This window comes from Aphelocoma coerulescens, chromosome 5 (assembly GCF_041296385.1).
Source record: "Aphelocoma coerulescens isolate FSJ_1873_10779 chromosome 5, UR_Acoe_1.0, whole genome shotgun sequence".
Lineage (NCBI taxonomy): Eukaryota > Metazoa > Chordata > Aves > Passeriformes > Corvidae > Aphelocoma > Aphelocoma coerulescens.
Window position 1 is genome coordinate 17,581,780 of NC_091019.1, and position 23,403 is coordinate 17,605,182.

Genomic DNA, 23,403 nt, shown 5'->3' on the forward strand with positions numbered 1-23,403 from the left:
ATATTCAGATTAGTTTTAATGTGTTATACAATGCATTTACAAGTTGCCTTTTTTAAGAGCAAATAACAGAAACAAGAGCTTTGTACAGCCACAGCATCCTCTAAACTTAGTGTAGTAGAGAATGGGTTGAAAATAATTGAGAGATTACTCTCCAGCAGTATTTAAAATACTACAGCTATCAGCAGTCCTGGCTCACCAGGGAGGTCCCAATTGACTGGAGGTTAGCGACTGTGACACCCATCTACAAGAAGGTCAGGAAGGAGGATCCAGGGAACTCCAGGCCTGTCAGCCTGGTGTCAGTGCCTAGGAAGGTCATGGAGCAGATCATCTTGAGTGCTATCATGTGGCACAAATGGGACAACCAGGGGACCAGATGGGTTAATGAAAGGCAGGTCCTGCTTGATGAACCTGATCTCCTTTTATGACAAAATGACCTGCTTAGTGGATGAGGGAAAGGCTGTTGATGTTTCCTACCTGGACTTCAGGAAAGCCTTTGACACCATTTCCTACCACATTTTCCTGGAGAAGCTGGCTTCCCATGGAGTGGGCAGGTGCACTGTTCACTGGGTAAAAACTGGCTGGATGGCTGAGGCCAGAGATTGGGGACGAGTGGATTCCATCCAGCTGGCAGCCGGTACCAGTGGTGTCCCGCAGGGCTCAGTGTTGGACCCAGTCCTGTTCCAAATCTTTATCAATGATCTGGATGAGGGGATGGAGGGCACCCTCAGTCAGTTTGCAGGTGACACCAGCCTGGGTGGGAGTGTTGATCTGCTGGAGGGCAGGAAGGCGCTGCAGAGGGATCTGGACAGGCCGGATCCATGGGCTGAGGCCGATGGTGTGAGGTTCAACAAGGCCAAGTGACTGGTTCTGTCCTTGGGTCACAACAACCCCAGACAGTGCTACGGGCTGGGGCAGAGGGGCTGGGAAGCTGCCCAGGGGAAAAGGAGCTGGGGGTGCTGGTGACAGCAGCTGAACATGAGCCAGCAGTGCCCAGGTGGCCAAGAGGGCCAAGGGCATCCTGGCCTGGATCAGCAATTGTGTGGCCAGCAGGACCGCGCAGGGATTGTCCACATGTACTCAGCACTGCTGAGGCCACACCTCGAGTGCTGTGTCCAGTTCTGGACCCCTCACAACAAGGAAGACATTGAGGTGCTGGAGCGAGTCCAGAGAAGGGAAACGAAGCTGGGGAAGGGCCTGGAGCACAAGTCCTGTGAGGAGCGGCTGAGGGAGCTGGGGGTGTTCGGCCTGGAGGAAAGGAGGCTCAGGGGAGACCTTATCACTCTCTACAGCTGCCTGAAAGGAGGCTGTAGCCAGGTGGGGGCTGGCCTCTCATGTGACAAGCAATAGGATGAGAGAAAATGTCTGAGACTTGTGCCAGGGAAAGTTTAGATGGGATATTAGGAAACATTTCTTCACTGAAAGGGTTTTCGGACACTGGAACAGGCTGTCCAGGGAAGTGGTGGAATCTGCATCCCTGGGGTTATTTAAAAGCCATTTAGATGTGGCACTTAGGGACATGGTTTAGTGGTGGACTTGGCAATGCTAGGTTAGAGGTTGGACTTGATGACCTGAGAGATTTTTTCCAAACTAAACAATTCTGTGATTCTGATTTTATTCCTATGTAGGATTATTCTCTCTCTGAAAACAAGAGTATTTAGAGGTGGGACAATGTTTAAAACATCAGGAATCTGATGCTGAGTGACACTTACATGCACTATCATGATACAAATGGTAGCAACAATTCTAGGTACCCACATCATTGCAGGATGTAAAGCAGCTACAGATGTCTCCGTAAGAACTGCTCTGAGGAAAGTATGAACTATTGGTAGGAATATGATGTGCCTATTAGGAAAACTGGCATAATTAAAAAAAAAACAACCCCTACACTGTTGTAGTAAAGAAAAAAGTTGAAAAAGTTCCTTGTGTTCCTGACAATGGTTATAAAGAGAGTAATTCCTGTTTCCTTCAAAAGTAGTTCTCCCCTCAATGTGTGTATTAGTTTTTCCTGACTGGCAATACCACACAGCTGAGGATAATGTTTTATATGCTATATCTCTTCTTAAAAGAGAAGCCATATTCTTTTGTTGTAGATTTTCTGAAAAAAATAAATATTTTCTCAAAGTTGAATGTTTTCATAAGAGCATATGTTGCACTGTTTCAATCTGTAGCATTAGGTATGAAAATAATGCTGACTGATGAGTACAGCAGTCAATTTGTAGTGTGCAAAAACTGTGAACACAACTGTGATTGGTAGAGCTGAAATTCACCTGAGGATAAAACGAGGATTGACCAGCAACATGAATGAACACTGTGTGGTGTTCTATAGTTTTTAGAATAAATAGCCTATGAGACCAGTTTGCAAGACATAGTAGATATAAAATGACTTTCTTTACAGGAATTAGCTTGTAGAGAGTTTGTAGTCTCTTTGGGTAGAGACTTGTCCTAAAACAGTCCCAGGTACTTCTCAGCCTAAATCATGGCTCCCAGTAGGTACCTGGGCAGCCATGTGCAGGCACAAACACCCTTGGCTGCCCACCTGACACTACAAGGGCATGTGTCAGAACCACCTATGCAGGACATAATTCCCACACTCTGATCTTCCCTCCCACATGGAATTACTCCAGATTCTCTCTTTCTCTCACGGCTGTAGGTAGCCTTTCTCAGCATGCTTTCCCCAGGCTATATTTGTCTCCTGTGATAAGGCAGCAATACGAGCCAGTGGAAACGTTCTGCACGTCTGCATTTTGGCAGCCCAAATGTGAAGGGGGATGTCAAGTGCTGAGGCTCAGCCATGGAGGTTTTTCACGTGCAACTCTCAGCTGTCTGTTTTTCATGTGCAGAGTAACAGGAACACAGGGGAGACAAGGACAACCATATCCAGCTGGAGAGCACTGACAAGGGATGATCTTCTCATGTGTGCCAGGGACACACCCTCAGGACACGATCACAGTAACTGGGCAGGAAAAGTAAGATCCTGGAACTGGCCATGGCTTTTTAAACAAGCTGAACTTAAATTCTGAACTGACTGTTCTTTTCACCACATAAAAAAGCACTTGCCATTTCCCCATTTGCTTGTAGTTTGGGCAATGAAAGCTCAAGATGTTGTAAGGTAAGGGATGGATCATGCTACAACTAGGCGAAAACTCCTCTCTCTTTCACAATTTGGAGCACAGCTGACTATAATGATCATTGCCCTGTGATTAAGAGACCACCTCAATATTAAAGAAAGAATAGTTGAGATTTTAATACTCAGGTGTTATCACTTCCTAGGAAAATGGTGATGTCCCTTGTATAAAAGTCACTTGCATTGTTCTAGTGCAAAGAAGAGTAAGCATTTCGTCCCTTTGTGTCATTTATAAATCTAGCCACTTTCCACCATCTATTTACTGTGATATTTTAAACATCTATTCATGTACACATGGGTTTAAAGAAACTAATAGAAAAAGCAATACCAGGTAATTTTATCCTTGAGAAGTTATACTCTTCCTGATGTACTTCAATAGCATAATAGAAAAAAAACATCTCTGCATCTGTTTGTCTGGCTGGAGACAAAGAAATGTGAATATTGTCACAGTTGACAACAAACACAGCTTTCCTGCAGCAGTACAATCTGGGACAGATCATTACAACTTAATGGCAGCTTAATACACTCAATTAACTTTTCTGTGTGAATAATCCAAGGACAAAATATGCCCACCACCTCTGTTTCAATCAGCTCCGTGGGTGTTAACAGAAATTTGTTGCAATCAAATTCTCCAAGAAGAAAAGCAACATTATAAATTTTGTACCCACCTGCAAATTCTGAAATGACTGATGAGAAATTTATATGTTAGTTGGAGAAAAGACTTGTGTGTCCTTCTCTCAGTCTGGATTCCTGCTACGTATGTCACTCCTCTGCATTAAGATGGAGCTGCCTTATTTTCACTGAAGAAGAGTATGCAATTTCTTCTGTCCTAGCAGGTTAGTAACATTCAGAGATCTGCTTCACCACAAATTTTCGTGAATAATCAAAACAGGAACATGCATTTCTCCTCTCTTTCCCTCTGTCCTTCCTTGCAGTTGGAATTGCTGCTAATCAAAATCTGTTACTGGGTGTCTCTGCTCTGAAAATTCCACATTTTATACTAGAGGGGGAGAAAGAATAACAAAAATACTGGTATTTGCAAAATTATAATCTACTTAGCTTCAAAGGCTAACCCTGAAAATTATTTCACCTTGTCCTTATCAGGGAAATGCTTATTACAAGATTTTAGTCAAAGCTTAATTTTCTCTCCAGCATTTCTAAAAATGTTTTATATCTAGTGTTCTTTGCACTCTGTTAAGTGGAATTAATCCTCAAGAGCCTCAAGCTGTTGCCAGCATGAACATGGGGTCTCAGTGCTAAAGCATCCAGAGCTGCTTAGGGGAAAGGCAGGAGGAAGAAAACAAAATTTCAGAAAAAGTAGTTTGAAACTCTCTTGGTTTTACATTTGTGTGTGTAGCTTTGCATACAGAATAACCATCAGCAACTTTCCTGCTCACTTCCTTACTGTTTAGAAAAGTCCTTGTCCTCAAAAGAGCTGTCTAATTTCTATCTTAGTTTATGTTGGGAGAATCTCAGTCTCTTTCTCCCAAACTTTACTCTACACACCATATAAAAAAACTGTTATAGCTATTGAAGACAAATGAGTTTCACTGATGTTTGAAAGAGAAATGATGAGAAAAGATAAGATGATGACAAGACAAGAAAATGGCGGGAGGAATAACCTTTAAAGATTATTTGAGAAAATGAGGAGGAGCTAAAATTCAGTATGAATACTTCTACTTCAGCATTAACAACTTTCTATACTAAGCATGTCCAGGACTAAGGCATCAATTGACTTCAGGCCTCCATCCAGCAAAATACTTAAGCCTGAGTAGGATTATTGAACTCAACCTATGTGAATGGGACTGGCTCATATGCTTAAATTTAAGCATGTACTTAAGTGCTTTGCTTGTTCTAGTCTATGACTGCTTTCTAAGTGGCAAACATCTATCAAGCACAATTCAGGTGTGCAAGGGATACCCATTGCTAATCATGCAGCAAGTTTTGTGAATCATGAAGCAGCTCTCTGCAGGATGTCAGACTCCACATTTTTTCCATGTAGACAAACATTCTGAGTTCAACAACAGCCATTCAGACTTACGTATCCAAGAGCTGCAAATTACTCAATGCCTTAAAATTTCCTTCTGGTGGCTTTAACACTATTATGGTATGCATCCATCATGACAGTTTGGAGAATTTTTTTCTTAGCTGTAAGCCATGATCCTCTGAAACTTCACATTTCAAAAACTTCCCTTCTAGATAACAGAAATTTTATTCATTGATTTTCCTATGTCTGTCTCCACTTCCTCTTTCATCCTAGATGATTTCAGTAGAGACCAAGCACAAGTTACCTTGTTGTAAATATAAATAGACCCTGATTCTCATCAAAGCGTTGTGTTATTATCTGTGTCCTTCAGTAACATATCAAATGCAGATCTGGTAATAGAGGAAGAAGTATTCCAGCAGAGGCCCCCAGTATTCCAGCAGAAGCAAACCTTTAGCTGCCTTCCCTAGGAAGAAGGAAGAAAAGCATCCTAGTCATCCTTGAAGGACCTGTGAACAGCCCACCTGGAGCCACCTCAGATCTCAAGTCTGCAGAAAAGCAATTTTGAAATCTGTTCCAGAAACTTCTGTCAGTCAGAAAAACAGAAACATCCTGAGAACAAGGACAATGGCTAAAGATAAAATTGGCAGAAAAGATGTGCCGAAAAACACTGAAGGTCAAACTCAGTATGAGGATCAAGCACTAATTAGCTTATCATAAATCGATTACAAGGGACTCACCTGATTTATAACCCCAAGGGTCAGGTCCTTACATTTAAGATACTGGTTTTTCTACACTAGACCTGGTTCTTAGATGGTATAAAGGTATCTGTTCATATGAACAGAGATCCCAAGGGGATATTTCTGTGGCTAAAAATTCCACAGCAGCTACCCAAAGTCTGACCACACTTTATCAGGGTCAACATAGAGCTGAAGCAAACAGGAGAACCTCTATCAACTATTGCATATCAGGCTCCTTACAACCAGACAGGCATCCTTTGATACAAAACCATGATTTTTCACTCTTTTTTTTTATGGTGAGAGTGTTTGTAACAACTTATTTTTATTCAGAGGTAATATCTCATATTTGTGAAGCTGAGATTCTTTTTACATGTGTGCTCCTCAAATAGTTGATTTTAAAAAACCTTATTGGTGTATGTACATGTATACACCCCTCCTTATGTCGTACATTTGTTTGTGAATAGAGCATTTTTTAGAAACCATAGCTTCTCTGAAATGTATGCACAATTTCTAAAAGATGCCATGGCCACATGACAAATAGTAGCTAAATTAAGAATTAGCAGAGCAGCAGTAATAAATAGATCAAAGACTTCCCTATGCTAATATCCATATGAGTAATAAACCATGGTATTTCCTATCCTGTAATGCATACCATGGTTCTGATCCATAGGGTCTCACATTTTTTGCCTGCACGCAGGCACGCACAGGCTCACAGAGCAGATGTGAGAGTCGCGAGTCTCTAATGTAATTCATGCTCCAGTTCAGCAGCTGTGAGGGGTTTGCTAAATACAGTGTGGCCAAGAAATTCCTGAGAGAATAAGAATGGTTGTTAACAGTTCTGAGAAAGTCTTCCTCTGGGTTATTATCCCAGAGAGAGAGATAGTGGGGTTTGGCGGTCTTAACCAAACAAACAGCTCTGAGAAACTACACATATTCCCTCTGAGATTACAGCAAATGAAAAACAAAAAACCATCTTCTCTTAAAAGTGGTTTGAAGCATTCGTGATACTGTCAGTGAAGTACTTGGGCTTCTTCCTGCTTCGTGCATCAGGTCACAGTTTCCATACTCCCAAAGGAAACTGAACATTGGCTGAAAAAGAGAAAGTCCCATTTACTAATACTGTTATCTTTTCAAAGCTGGCCTTGTTGAACAGGGGTGAGGCACAGGCACATGTGATGACTTACAGCCACCAAAGAATAACGCAGTAGAAATTCAAAATGGGCACCCTGTGTTTAAATTATTTACACCTGGGACACTCTGCTCACACACATCCAAGTAAGTGAAAATGAAGTTGCTTGAAAAACATATTTTCTTGCAGCATTTTCCAACCCCTTGAGATAGCTGGCAAATGAAAGATCGGATGCAGTCCGAGGGCACTGGAAGCCAGATATACAATAAAAAACTACCTGGATAATGGCTTAAGATCATTTTAAGATTTCAGAAGTTTCAGGCTCCTTTTTCCTGACACCACCTCCTTACATTGCCTAAAGTGACTCTGCCATCCTACCACAGGTTAAACTCTCAAAGCAACACTTTCTTAATATACCTGGAGTACTGAGCAGGAATTATTTCCTCAACTGCCTCTCATGCATTTTAAACTGTATCCAAGCAATTCAAGTTAACAGGGTAGATAGGGAAAAGAAAGTAGTTCTGTGACTAAGAAGCAAGGCTACAACTCAACTGCTGGTACTCCCACAGATTTCCCAGCTCAGTCTTCTGTGCTCCTTCTGCCTCTGAAAAAAATCACACCAGTAGAAATAGTTCTAATATCTAACCTCTAAGTTTTGTTGTGTTATGTTTCTTAGTGTGCTGAGACAGTGTTTAGCACAATCAAGCACTGGTTGCAGGCTGAAGTTCTTTACTGGTGCATTATTGTGCCTCTCTATCTGCTGGTACAAAACATCGGAGCAGCCCTCAAGGGAACATTTGATAGCACCACTTATCACTCTGATGCATTGTCATATGGTCCAGATGGTTGCAGTATGTAGGCAACTGGGAACCAAAGCAGCAGGAGAAGTACATCCTGCTGCAATTTCCTTCTGGTGCTGATCTTGATGCATTCAGCATTTAGATTAGTTTGCTGGTTAGGAAGTCTACAGCCCTGGGTAGATGCACTCTAAAACCTAGCAAAAAAATACACTGTAGCAACTGCATTCAGTAGCTTGCCAATTACCAAATGAACAGACTTGCCCACTACCAAATGGCCAGACCTGCCCTCAAAAACTCTGTAAGATTACTGCAGCTCAGCCAAGTGACAATAACCTTCTGTGCAGAGTGAATTCTGAGTTCCACAAGGGTGGCAATCTCTTGCAAATGGGTCTGTTATTGAAGAAAATCTCAGAAATCTGTGTACTTTAGCAGATTAACTATTACTATGATGTACAAACCCAGAGACAAACAGGAAGCTAGACTTCTTCCATTTGGCAAATGCAATTTTATTTCTGGATTAGTTGTAAGAGTTAAACATGTTAAATACTCTAACATATATACCTCACCACACACATTAATTGGCATATTGGAAGAATGCTGCAAATAAAGAAAGTCATCACAAATAACCATCTGCATATAAGTACAGAGTTCTTAGGAATGTAATTTTTCTTATTTTCTTATATTTGTTATTGTTATTTTCATGTGCTGGAGGAGGGCTTCCAAACCTGGAAAAGGCAAGACTTCAGAGGGAATTTGATATGCTGACGAATTATAAACTGTCTGTTGTTAGAACAGGTGCGAAAAATCTAAAAGCAACATGACAAACAGAATACAAACTGGCAGGTACAAGGAAGGAAGAAGACAATGCCATTTCTAGGGAGGTATCTCATTAATATCAGTCTACAACTGTAATAATACCTAAAGCCAAGCTGGTATCCATTTTATGGTCTTGAGGAATTTCTTCAGACCTAAGATACACAGTCACCAAGAGCAGAATGTTACACTTGGTGGCTTCCTGCACAGTTTAGCCACATATATAGGCTCACTGAGAACAAAGTACAGAACAGCAGATTGTGAATCACACCCAAATTTTCCACCCGTGACTATATGAGGGAGGAATTTTTGCCACCAATACAAATACTCAGTAGTATGACTGTGACTATGCATAATTATTTTATCTGGACTACTTGCTAGTTATTTACTCTGCTGATACAGAAGATTCTCTATACTGTATGAGAAACACAATCAAAATTATTCCTTATAATGCTAGTATTCCTGGTATTCCCAGTTCTTCCACCAGCAGAAATACAAAAATACTTTCTTTGTATTCAAAAAACCCTCACAACTAAGACACAAAAATGGACATTAAGCTACAAAGAATATGACTAAGAACAGAAGTTACCTGTGTACTTTCCCATTTTCTCAGAAAAATCACTATCTAAGAAGTAAAAATACAATCCTTTTCACACCCAAACTGGCCTGTGAATGTGTATTCACAAGTGTTGCATGTGGGAACAGACATCTGTGTTCTATCTTCATTTGTCATTTTAGAGTCTATTTTCAGGAAAACGGAAAGATAATTTTCAAAATTTGGCCCCTCAAAATAGCAAAAAGAGATCAAGCACTCTCAGACAGAACCATGCTGGTCAGTAGTTCTCAATCATCTTGCAAAAAAAATGTTTTGCTTTCTGTCTACAGAGTGAAAATAAATTATTTAAATTATCTGAAGAATATGAAGTCTCTAGTTCAATTTACAGGTCAGTCAATAAAGGTGCATTTCATGTGGTTATTGATTTCCTATTAATTTACTGAGCAGCAGGTTTCTGCAGAGGAAAGACTCCATTTCAGCAGTTGTAGTCTTCCTTAAAAAAATGTCCTGTGGGGAAAAAAAAGGAAAAAAACAATGAGAAACATGGTGTTAGCTCTCATGCAACTTTTAATCTTTCTAGTAAGCACAGTTTTGAAACTGGATCTTAAGTAATTTTGATTTGTATTATAAATAATAATTGAGAAGACCCACATGCAACAAAAAACATTACCTTGACACTTCTATAGATCTATGACTGTACTTAGAGTGATGACAGCCACAGAGAAAACATACAGAGTAAACTGAATTTCTGAGACAAGGATAATTTCAGAACAAACCCATTGTATAGGTACATGACAAACTAACAGAGACAAACTTCAGTGAAAACCAAACACTCATGAATACTTGTTTACAGGCACACTGTGAATAATACAAATGGAAACTTGTTCTTTGGACAAGCCTTCACAAGAAAATAATTTGTAGTTGCTTATATACTTATGAACTCACAAAGCCACAGCAGTGGTCCACAGATAAGGAAAAAACCTCAGGTTAATCCTACTTGTTTCAGCAGGGCCTATTTATTTAATAGTGTGGAAGGGGATAAACCAATTCTGCAGAGGATCTCTAAGGGACTTTATGAAGTAGAAACGAAATACTTATATTTTAATAGCACAGGCATGGCAAAAGCCCAAAGAACACTCCAGCTCCAGCATGCCAGGAACAAAAGCAAGCATGGCAAGCAATGCACAGGCAGGCACATGCTGAAAAAATAACGCAGCCTCACAATGGCCAGTCATGTTAAGCCAGGTGTGCTATTCACCATGAGGGACACTGCAGTGGCTACAGCTGCAGGAGATACCCTTGTCTGTACACAGGTGCACTGCCTTCAAAAACCTTTCTGTGTGTGTTGGGACTGACTGCTGATGAGGGAATGCTAGGGCTAAATAAACAGGATATGAAAACAAAAGTAACAGTGACAGTTATTTCCTTGCCCATTAGTTTATGCAGATATTAAACGAAATTTCACCTCAATCTGCAGCTGGTGTTAGCCAGTAAAACTGATTTACAGCAACTAATACTCCAGTATTCTGCACAGAACAAGAGCCCAGGTTAACAGTGATTACAAAACCTTACTCTGCCATTTTACTTGGTAGTAAGGATATCTTCAAATCTTTTCCTTCAAGCAAACTACAAAACACACCTCTTGCTTTTGAAACTGTTTGTCCAAAGTAAAGCAAGTTGTATAGACTTGATACCTCTACCACACTTGTGGCTATGGATTCTTCTGTTTCACACCTAAGTTGAATATCTTTAAGACAATGATTCTGTGAACATCACAAATTGCCAAGACACCCAAATCACTTAACCTCTTTTGAAAATGTTACACATAAATTTGAGCTTGTTAGACAAGAACAGTAACTGCAATCTAATTAAAAAAAAAAAAAAAACAACAAAACAAACCAAACGAGAATTAAATGTCTGGTTGTGATGTAGAATGCTTACGGGGTTTTGTTTCCCTAAATTATGATCTATGGGAGTATAGTAAATGATTCAGACTGAGGTTAAGTTTAACTTCTAAAAAAACCTGAAATCCTCAAACTTTAAACTGAAAGTTTGAGTGTGTAGTCACAGATAACCAATTCTGAGAATTACAATTTTGCAGTCTGGGAACCACTGCTGTAATGCATGACAGCTACTTGTAAATGTCAAATTAGCAACCACGTAAAGCAGGAGGTTATACAGTCTGCAAGAAGCCAATACTTGAAAAATGTCTGACAAAAAAAGCAAACTGACTATTGTTACTCAGCTTTTAATTCCCAGAGAGAAAAGCTTATGCACTTACATTTCATCATCATATTCTTTTGGAGGTGATGCTGCAATGACTAAGTCAATCCAATCCTGAAAAAGAAAAGCACAGGTAAACATGTGCTGCTAAGTACAGCTTTTAGAGGTGGCCAGTGGACCACCATGGAATGTCAGATAGAGAATCAGGGGAGTAATCTATTCCTGGAAAACCACAGGGAGCAGCAGAAAGGTCTCTATTAAAAACTTCTGTAGGAAGACCATTTAAAGATTGAGCTGGGTGATTTGCATCTTGAAATTAAAGAAAAATCCACTTGCAACAAGATTTAAAAAAAAAATTATTCTAAGAATCATCCTGTATTGGTCATGTGAGCAATGAATACAGTTCTTGCTGAGGAAACACTCGCTGTACAAGTGTTGCTTGTACATTGAGAAATCAAAAATAAGCTATTATAAGAAAATTCCGATCAGCTTGCAAGTAATTTTCAATATCAAAGAGTGATTCTACAGATAAAGGTACTATAATCACTCAGAATGTCAGGTGTTTAAATACCAGTCTTGACCTATGGATAAATGCCATGAGATTTCCCAGTCAATTACACACATGGCTTTCAGAGATGCTACATACCAACATCTTCTGCAGATTTTAGCTCACTTTGGGCGTACCTGACACACCCACTACTTTTGATGTTTGTAACCTTAGTTGTGTTGATGTGACAATGTCATGACAGAAAATTATCTCTCATATGAGCTCTATAGGTAGAATGAAGTAGTATTCCAGGTTACTTACCCCACCCATGTTCCAAGCTTTTGCTAGAGTTGCCTGTGCTTCTGCCAGCTTGCTGTCAATCAATATCTTGCCATTTACAGCCAGTATTTCATCCCCTTTCACTATGCCTCCTGGGGAAAAGACCAATATGCTATACATACGTATAAGCAAAACAAAATTCTAGGAGACTTTTCTGTGCCATATTTGTACAGTACTGACTATAATGAAAAGTGTTCTCACTGGATGTGAAGGTCTGCACTAAAAATTGTAGGAAGTTTGCTACGAACAAACCCAAAGGGAATTTTTAAGCATGGCAAAGCCAAACTAATCTCTTATTGATCATGACCAGTAAGAAATTAGTTCAGCAAGATTTTCCACAGTTTGCCTGTTTGGGTAATCCAGCTATTCATTTTACAAACTGTGGCTGACTGTAAGCTGCTACTACTATGCCCCATCCCTGGAAGTGCTCAAGGCCAGGTAGGATGGGGCTTTTGAGCAACCTGGTCTAGGGAAGTGTCCTGGACCATAGCAGTGGCTTGGAATTAGATTATCTGTAAGGTCTCTTCCAACCCAAATAATTCAGTGATTCTACAAATATGTCAAAATTAATTAAATTCCCAAAGGAATAAAATGGCATTTGTCAAGGGTTTGCATGACTCTCATTCCTCTGCAAGTGTATGTCTAATGTTTGCTCCTTAGAACTGATTTTGACTTGCCAGTCTGGAATGAAGCACAACCAGTTAACTGGGACTGGATTTGAAGAGGATGGTAAGGAGACAGCCTTAGTGGTGAGAGATCCTAAAAAGAGTGAAGGTTCAACAAGAGCACCAAGGAGACCAAATGGCTGAGATATTTTCACAGCAAGAGTGACTTGAGCTTAGGTGCAGGCTGGGACAAGGACAGCAAAGACAGTGTAAGGGGATATTGCCCTGTCTGTTGACCTGGTCATCACAAGAGTTCTCAAGAAAAGGATGGCAGATACTTCCCACCAGGTGCAAAGCCCAGATATGTTGGTGAGCATGTTCTTCTGCCTTCAGAAACCTAAGCCTCAGAGGCTCTGGCCTTTAGCTGGGTTTTGGGAGTAAAGCCACCTCTTTAACTAAACAAACTGCTGTTTAAAGTAGCATAAAGAACAAAACTAAGCAGCATAGTATAGCTATGGTCAGGTAATTGCTTTGCATGTGGAAGTACTACAAATGTCATTGCTCAGAAATTGTGAAACAATGGAGAACGTATTCCTTGATTAAAGAATACACCAGAGAATCAGGTGTTGGTTTTTATAAATTTTACATAATTATTAATTTAAGAAGCACATGTGGCTGCCCTTTGTCTTGAGACAGAACTTGGTTCTTTGGACAATCTAAGTGAGCTGTTTTCAGTACCAGGCTATGAAATCAGCCAACCATTCTCAGCCAGTGTAAGGAGACACTTTGCAGCAGCATTCAAATTCCCCTTTGTTGCTCACCATGTTTGTCTGCAGCACCATCCTCGTAGATGGCAGACACAACTATCTTTCCAATTGGAGAATCAATTCCTCCCTCAACTGCAAGGTCCAGTGATCCTTCCTATGAAAAAAACAGTCCTAGTTCAGAAAAGGCTGTTAATTTTTGCCACTAACAGGAGCTTAGTCTTCCCTTCTTCCCAGTAAATGATGCTGTACATCAAATGCTTACAGGAACCCTTTAAATATCAATCAAGCAACAGAGCATTTACCTTTTTTATTCGTAATAGCCGTACATCTTTTCCCATAATTTGGTCTGGGGTAAACTGTGAAAAGATACAATGATTAATCATTTCCACTTTGGAAACACAAAGCAATTAGGATGATCTATGTAGTTTCTGGGGGAAAAGGGACCTTTCCCTCCTCTAATATAATGTTATAGGAAGATCAGAATCCCACATCACCTTTTCCTGCAAGAACACTCCTGTTCAACATGACTAGAAAAGTCAAATACACAAGACCCAACAAGCAAGAATCTTACCCGCTCCCAGCCCTCAAAATCAAGGATTTGGCTTTTTCTCCAGTGTATTTCATATTAAACAGTGAGGCATGTTTAAATTCTCTCCTTACCACTGAATATGGATCAAAATCTTCCACATACTTCTGGAAGCCCTGAGAATAAAATGATATTTAATTGCAAAAACAGCAACTCACACACACACTTAACACACAAACTCCATCTTATTTATTAGTGAGAGAACATGTAATGCTGTAAGCTATGAAAGAAGACAGTAACTGGAGAAAAGCACAGAGAGACAGCAAAGAGTCCATCCTGACAGTCAGAAAACATTTCAAAACCTCACGGCAGATCAATAATTTGAGTTGGTCATATAATGGAGAAGTTCTGAGGAAGAATTTACCACTCTGTCAGCTCCACAGTTCCACTCTACACCTGACAGAACAGAAACAAATCTTGAAAGCATCATAGGCAGGTATGTTCTGCCACATTCTTTGGAGCAACATTTCTTATCAACATGTTGGATGGCAACAGGTAGAAATGACAGGCTCCAATTCATCTCTCAGCAACACTACTCCACACTGGGTTTTAGGATTCTTTTTCAGCCCCCTTCTCTCCTTCTTGATGGGGAGTTTCAGGGGGTCGGCTCCATACCACAAGCAAGCTCAGAACAACAGTTTGTTAGACAATTTGCAGGACAACACGATTTTTGTTTTCATATGGTTCTGTGGAGGACTTAAAAGCTTTGTCAGGCAATGTTGGAAATGCAGAAGATAATACTGCAGTTAGGCAGAGCAAGATTTAAGCTTTGAGATGGCCCACAAAACGTAGTGCTTAACACCTGTCAGACCAAGACTGCAGAGAAAAGCAGAAGTTGCCTTTTCTCAAGGATGGGAGCTCCTGCATCAGCAATCTGGAATGAATGGTGTTTGAGTGGCAGTTTCCTGAGGAGGATTAGTAGCTACTGGGTGAGACTGCATGGCCAATGCTGGGGATTTATAAAAGCTCTGCACTTATCCTGCATTCTAAAGTAAAGGACTTCAGAACTTAAGAAAATCTTTACTGAGGCACCTAGCTGCCATTCTTGTGGCCTCAAGCTGCAATAACCTGGTGACAGGGGAACACAGAACCACACAACCCTTTGCAGACATATATCTGACACAGACCAGTGGTTCAGTGCACAATCAAGCTTGATATATTCATTACTGGCCTCTTTTCTACTGGATCCATTTGACAACAAAATCTATTCCACTGGCGGACTCAGCTAAGCCTTTTTCCACTTGTAAACCAAACACACAGCTTCAGATTCCTCTGGTATGTTTTAGGGCTGGCTGTAAATGGCAAAGTTGCAGCAGAAAATACTAATGCCTTCTCTGCTATACTCTTTATTACCTCTCTCAGTTGCCTAATTTTGATGTGAGTATGAATGACCCTCTGGGTTCTGATCTCACCCTTAACAGCACTGCCTTACATTAGGTTTGTTACACTGCATTACATTTTTTAACCAGATAAATGGGAATTTCATCACAGACATCAGCAAGGGTAGAATTTCATCCTGGGGAAAAAATGTCAATCAATCATTCAATAATTTACAAAGTGTATTAATATGATGACCCATTTAACTAAAACTGTAAGAGAAACATTTTACAATGATAGCTACCTAAACAATTAATACTTTGAACAGCTGAATTAGTACTGCCTTTTGGAATCATAGATAAAGTAGATATCTATGGTTTTGGAGCAAGCAATTTAGAGAAGAGAACTCCAATCTCAGCCAAGTCACTAAGTCATTATGTAATCTAAAGGAAGTCAGTGAACTCTTTGTCCCAGGTTGCCCTCATGAAAAACAGATGTTGCCCTTGAAGGAAGTTTTCCTGGGAAAATAATCTTTAAACAGGAAAAAACCAAAAAACTCCATGAAAACAAACACACAAAATTAAAAAAAAAAAAAAGAAAGGACCACCAAAAAAACAACCTGCAAGCAAAAGTCATAGAAACATAGAATATCCTGAGTTGGAAGGAACCCACAAGGATCACCAAGTCCAACTCCTGGCCCTGCACAGACTCACACTATGTGCCTGAGAGCCTTCTCCAAACATTTCTTGGGCTCTGCCAGGCTTGGTGCTGTGACCACTTCCCTGGAAGCCTCTTCCAGTGCCCAACCACCCTGTGGGTGAAAAACCTTTTCCCAATATTCAATCTAAACTGTTGTCCACTTGGGTTCATATCACTATGTATCAGAGATATGACCTGGATCCAATAATGTACAAATATCTCTAAGACAGAAAAAAGACATGCACTGAACTGTAATAAATCTTCCCTGAAATGGGCACCACAAATTCAAAGATCAGAGAGTGCACTCCATATCCAAGCAGGCAGCAATGAACCAAGGAACACCGTGTGGAAAGCACAGTCCTAAGCCTACCCTCCCACCACTCAGGACATTTCAGGTTAAGCAGTTAAGACCATTCAAATCCCTTCTTGACTTACAAAAACATTCACAGGACTGAGCATAAGCTGAAAATGGAACATTAAAATATTTGATTGCACTGAAATAACTTCCTGTCTGGACTTCCAGATGAAAGCTAAAGTTACTATTTAAAGAAAAAACAACCTCCAAAACACAAGCACTTATACCAAAGTTACTGCTTCACAGGTTTCTAACAACAATAGTCAAGAGCAATTGAGACCTGAAATAACAACAACAAATCACAAAGAAAGAAAACCCAAGCAACAACAAATAATTGAAAGAGAAACTCATGACCATATATTACAAAATTTTCAAAAAACACCTCTTTTGAGAATACAACTCATATATCCAGAACATAATGGCATTCACTGGCAAATAAATAATCTTAAAGGTGGATCTTTTTCAGTCAAATGCAGTTTTCCCTTCAAGATCTAGACTGAAACTGATTAAAAGAAGAAAAATTTATTATTGCTCTTAATGGTTTACCACTCAAAAGCTCACACTGGGAGCTCACTAGTGTGTGTTAACTTTTCATATAACATGTCAATGCATCTAATTTAGCTTGGACTAACAAAGGGGTTTTGTATAGAAATGGGCACATTTTGCAGCAGCAGAGAAGTTTAGCATGAAGTTCACTTCTTCAAAGGGTCATCTATTGAACCACCAGTCAACCAAATGGGAGGAGGTGAAAACGTTATCACTGTGACAGAGGAAAGCAATAAAAGTACAGCAGGAAAACCCTACACAATACAGGAAGGCTGAATGAACAAGTGCTTTCCACCACCAGTTCCTCTGATTTCCCAACAGTAACTATGGTATGATGATAGGTCTATTTGTTAAACTAATAAAGTATTTTATTACTGAAAGCATTGCAGCTGGACACTTAGAGAAACAGGGAAATCTTAGGAATATCAGTATCAGATCAGTTATCAGTGTTCAACTATCTTAAAGGTTGCACTTAACCATGTAAGTAGTTACAGATGGTTCAACCTGAAGGATTTATTCCCATTCTTCTTCTGCTTAGACTAACAGGAGACACAGGCACACACTTAAAGCTTACAAAACTAGCAGGTCTCATGCACTAGGGCTGCCTTGCATCTTCTGTTTTAGAAACTGAGCAACAGGATTGGAAAAGAAAGTTTTAAATCTATGATCAGTCAAACAAGAAGTACCACACAAAACACGGAAAACGTTATTTTACTTGTTTTTTGTTAGATCTAAATGATGAATTGTAAACCACCATCCTTTTAAACATCTCTTGTGGCTGCAAAAGAAAGAAAATTGCCAAACCAGGTATTAACTTTTTAATGTAAATAAGTATCACCTACTCATAAATTATCTTACTGCTTATTTTGCTCTCCTAGCGACTGAATCACACTTGCACTTGTTAGTGCTTGTTCCCTGTATCATTCCAAAATGAGAGAACACACACAATGAAATAGTACTGGATGCAAAGTGGAAAGAATTCTAGAGAAACAACATAAATAATGCACATTTCCATACCACAAGATTTTTAAAAAATATTTTCCATTACTGCTTTTACAACTCTTTTCTTGTGTCTTGAAGAGTGCTTGGGTCTCTTATCCATGATATACCAAAAAAAAAAGAAAAAAAATCAACCCTAAACATGGACAAAATGGTAGACAATAATTTCCAAAATACTGAGAAGTCATGATACATACATGTTTATGCATTTAAGATTTGCTTTCCTACCAGAGATTTCCTATACTGAAGAGGTGAATTCCATTATTAAATGGATTTGATTTTGTTGTGTTTGGCTTCAAGGATTTAAATTCCATATTCATTCTGTTTTTCTGTCACTTCCACTATTCTAACAAAATGGTACACTGTAGCTTGGAATCACTTAAAATACAGAATATTTTATTAGTTTACAGAAGCTTTCAAAAATTAGATGGGCTAAATCCCCATATTATTATACAAAACACTACTGACACTTCCCCAGCCTCCACTCAAAACCTTACAGCAAATCAGGTAATGTATTTGAGTCTTCTGAAAGAAGAAGAACTTCCAACTCTGGAATTTACCCTTTCAAACTCAATTTCCTTTAAAACAAATTACCATGTGTCAGCTTCACTAAGGTTTCTCTCAGTGTCCTATAGTCCTACCATTACGTGGAAAAATATATTCAAGAGTTAATGAAATGTGGTTTGTGTCTAATTAATACAAACGATGAGTTTTTGTCTTGGAGGACTTATGGGCAAGTTTGGAAAGATTTTCCACAAATCCCTTTAGATGCTCTCTAAAAAAAAAAAAAAGTTCAGTTTCAACACAGATTGTTTTGGTACAGCTATAACCACTGCTAATTGAAATTTCCAATCCTCACACATCTTGCCACATGGTATCTAAGCACCTGTCTTGACTTCAGCCCTGCACAATCAGGCTTCAAAGCTTGCAAATTAGAGGAAAGCTTAAACATTTTTTTTTCCCTTCAGAAACTCTTCATCCACCCACAAAGGAATGAGAGAGAAAAAATCTTTTGTAGCAGCAAGTGCACCAGAGCCTTGTAAGTCACACAACAGCATGTTTGTGATAGATAGGAGAGCAGAGACTAATGCTCCTGGTGGTTTTGCTTCTATGAAAATCTCACCACTAAATCATAACAGTCCTCTCCTGTTCTCTGAGCCAAAATTTAATTGGCTTTGCCATAAATGTTTTCCAGTTCACTCTAGTACAGCTCACACCGATTTTGACTCAGAGCAGCACTCAGCGTTCAAGGCCATGCTTAAAATTTAAACATCTCCCATCATTTCCCTATTTATAAGTGAAAACAATTCATTTTCATCAACTGTTAAAAGACCTGGTAATTTTGACCTGAATTTAATTAATAAGATTATTTAAGCCACAACACAGACTATCTGGCCCAACTACCTTGCAGGTAATAGGAGGATTTTATGCATTCTTGCATGGCTGTTTTATTCTTAAGTGCATGCTTTTTCATCTTCTTTACTAGTGAATTGCTCAAGGATAGGCCAACTGGATTAGCTGCTTGAATCAATAAATCCATCAACCTCAGTTTCTAGAGTTTGGTACTCAGGACAGTTAAATTCAGGTAAAAAACAGGTAAAAACATTTATATGCATAATATCAAATTAAGACATAAAAGCCGGAGTTCCATAAGGTGTGTGAAATCTAGGAAGATGAGAAACCAGACAGCAAATGATATGTTGTCTTTGGTGATAATCTCCTCCACTAAGAAAAGCTGAACTGGTCCTGTATCTGAACAATGAACTTAAACACAAACACCCACAAAAACACACAGAGCAACCAAGCAAAATCCACTCCCCTTCTGCAAGAAAACTAATTATAATTCTTAAACACTTCTGGAGACAGGCAGGTACTGTCTTGTTTGTTTTGTCATACATTGGCCTTTTTTTAACTAATAGATGTAATCTCCCTCTTCAGTATCCATGCAAGTTTTACTTCACACAGCACTCTGACTTCATTGAAGTGAGGATGAATAAATACCCTTTACTGCAGTAAGTCATCAATGGAAGTACGAGTTATAGGTCTACCAAACCAATTTACAGACTGATCTTTCTCTCAAAGTCCTACCAGAATGTTGCTCCCACTGAAATTTTGATCTTCCAACTAATATAAGGCAGTTTGGGAAGGAAGATGATTGAATCTGAAAGATTTTAGCAGACTTGTGATTTGGAAAATGTGCATGCATGCATAACAAATCATAAGACATTTCCCTATGGAGGTGTCTTGTTGGCAGTTTCTTAAACTAATTGTATTTAGTCAGTAAAAAAAAAAAAAAAAAAAAAAAAAAGTAACTTTTAAAATTTGTACCAAGATTATTTGATCACACATAAGGGCATTATCAATTTTGCAAACTAGTTCACACATACACACTTTTTCAACAGCTAGATAATATTAACTGCAGATTATGACTTTTTTCATCCTTCCCCTAATGAATTTCATATTGCTTAGAGATGTTAAAATACTGAACACAATCAAAATGAGAGCTCCAACTGAAGGAAACATCTCCACTGGAGGATCTGAATTTATTTTCAGCTCATGTGCCTGCCTTCTCTTAAGCAACTTATAAAAACTGCTTCTAATTATCATTCAATTCATTTATAATGTAGAACCTTCAAAATGACTCTGGCTGTGGGAAAAGTGGTTACTAAGTATCACTTAAATTTGTTCAAAGTGTAACTGGGGAAAATAAAGGAAGAAGAGCATCTAAATTATTAAAATGAAAAATGACAAATCCATTGTATTTTAATGAAACACAGCTAGGAATATTGTGCATATAATTTATTGACAGAAAGAGCTTTTAATTAAATAAATGCAATGCAAATTCATTGGTTTTTCTGTCACTTACTATCTTACAAATGCATATATACATGTGTCCACAAACATGCATTACAGAACACTGATACTAACAGCATAAGCCACAGTGAACCTCAAGAATAAAAGCTACCAAACTGGTCCACCAGCTATTCTAGGTGAATTTCAAGGGCTGCCAGCTGGGAGTTATGACCTGTCTGAGCAATATTTCTCTTTTTTTGTTCAGTAAGACGTGGCTCACCTTTGCTCATATACTAAAATTCGCAAGGATGCTACATGGTTGGTCCTAAATATTTAGCCTCTGACTTTTCACTTACATTTGAAACAAGAAATGGAAAAGAAATGAGAAAAAGAAGCTGATTGTGAGTGAACTTCTCAGTAACACTGCATGACCACTATACTGGAGTCTGATATAACAACACATATTTTCCCCTGGAAATTAAAACATACATATAAATTTATATATATATATATATATGATAAATTATATAATGAGGCATATATCTTCAAGTATGTTTATGACCATTTACAAAGGAAAAATGCAGTTGGCTTAATTTTTATTATTTCGTTTCTGATGAATGAATTCAGAATTTATAAAAATAAAACCCAGCATGTGAATAAATGAAAAATAAGGTGTACAAATTCTAGGGCTTTATGCTGCTCTGGAATTATGCACCCCTGTATAAAAATTGTCACTAAAAGTGGCTTTTCCACTATGGAAAAAAATGGAAAAAACCTGTTTTGTACTTACCATTTGTGAGTGCTTGAAAACATACAGAAATTTAAGTTAGCAGGAAATGGGAAAAAGATTGTTCTTTGAGGACATCTCAAAGAACAATGTCAAAAACAAACCCTCACAGTACTGGAGCATTCAGAAAAAGAACATTAAAAGGCTTACCAGGGCCTCTGATTTGATTGTTGGCCTGACCACGAAGTTTGGGTCAGGATGCAGCATAACTGGTTTAGACACTATTGGTACCCCTGGATGACGTTGGGTAGGTGGACTTGGAGCAAGTTGCTATGGAGTTAATTTAAAAAAATTAACAGTTCTTAATGTAATTTGTGCAAATCCCTAATTTCAACAAGACTCCTCAATCCAAATGGTTTATCATAATGAATTTAACGACACTAATACAATAAAAAGCTTGCAGAATTATTTTAACTAAGGCTTACAAACTCCAAACCAAAACACCATTTCTCTTGCATCCAAGTAGTAGCTTTTCCCCTAAATTCAGGCTTCATCAGCAAGACTATGGATAAATCTCAGCCCTGATTTTAGCATTTTTCCCATAAAGGCAACAAACTGGATGAGAAGTTACAGGAAAACAAAACCTGCTAAAGCTGAGTGTAAGAACAGAGTGAACCCAAAGTAAGATTTTAACTAATCCATGGCTAAACAGATCTTTTAAGATGAAATTCAGCTGGACTGCAGTAAACTGCTTTCCATAGAGAACTTCAAGTTAAATTATCTTGATTTAACTGCAAGGGTTTGTTAGGTAAATACCTTGCCCTTGACTGCACAAAGTACAGATACCCAGAGGCATCTGAGACCTGATCATTCAGCGCACCCTAGGCCAATCCTACACTTCCCACTCAGCCAAAACTCCCACTGACATGAAGCACAGTTTTATTCAAGAAGAGAGTTCAAAACTGAGCCCTGTGGGTTCAGTTTCTGACTTGACCCCAGCAACTCTTGGGACACTTTTCTCAATGTTTCTCATAGGAAATGTGATGTATTCCAGAGATCATTCTTATGGTACAAGCTGTATCCTCTGAAATTATTTATTTGCTTCCAGCAAATGGGTTAAGCCACTTTTTGGGTTTGGTTTTCTGTTTGGTTTTTTGTGTGTGTGTGTGTGGTTTTTTTCCCCCTGTGTTTTTTTTTTCCCCTTTTCCTTTCTTAAATAGTTTTTTAAAAAGTTTGAATTAGATATTTGAAAGTCCCTGTGGATATCCCTCAGCTATTATTGTTCCACACTGCAAAATACTTTGTGTATCATTAAGCTTTCCAAACTTAGAAGATTCAGAATCAACAGATTCACAGATACCAACTTGTTAAAACTGCTCTGGAACTGGATAACTTCTCCTGGAGTTGCACAATTTAGCAACAGATTTTTCTGGAGTGCACAATGGAGAAACCTGGCATGTGACCATTCTGACTCAAAATCAGTGCAAAGGGATATCAAACAAATGTTGGTGGTTCTGAGACAGAACTTGCTTCTTAGCACCCATTATATTTAAAAGACAGATTGAACCTAGCAACTTTTGCCTTGACAGAAGAACAAAGCACATGCTCTGTCACATACAGACATTTGCAACATGCAGATATGGACTGTATTTTGCTCAACTGTTGAGATACGAAATCCTTGGACCATTAGGAGCCACTTCCACTACTCGTGCTCCCAGCACAGCAATGTATCCCCACACATCATTCCACGTGCTGGATTTTAAACAAATTAGCCATGCAGGGTGAAACTTTTGACACTTCCTTGCCATTAGCAC

The 23,403-nt window shown here is 38.9% G+C and overlaps 1 protein-coding gene and 1 pseudogene across 3 annotated transcripts in view; one reads left to right on the forward strand and one right to left on the reverse strand.

The window, feature by feature from the left end:
• The first annotated feature begins 429 nt into the window (after positions 1-429).
• On the forward strand, positions 430-1,525 carry LOC138112040 (uncharacterized; annotated as a pseudogene).
• Positions 1,526-8,259: 6,734 nt separating this feature from the next.
• The window catches only part of USH1C (USH1 protein network component harmonin), a 47,186-nt gene continuing 32,042 nt past the window's right edge, over positions 8,260-23,403 (reverse strand). For 2 of the 3 annotated variants that reach the window (XM_069016872.1, XM_069016871.1), the window contains exons 16-21: positions 14,228-14,269; positions 13,870-13,923; positions 13,622-13,721; positions 12,178-12,287; positions 11,428-11,483; positions 8,260-9,653 (exon numbers count right to left, since the gene is read on the reverse strand). In XM_069016872.1, coding sequence (XP_068872973.1) covers positions 9,641-9,653; positions 11,428-11,483; positions 12,178-12,287; positions 13,622-13,721; positions 13,870-13,923; positions 14,228-14,269 — 375 coding nt within the window. In that variant the 3' untranslated portion in view covers positions 8,260-9,640. The remainder of the gene's footprint in view (positions 9,654-11,427; positions 11,484-12,177; positions 12,288-13,621; positions 13,722-13,869; positions 13,924-14,227; positions 14,270-23,403) is intronic. The other variant, XM_069016873.1, reaches the window with a different exon arrangement.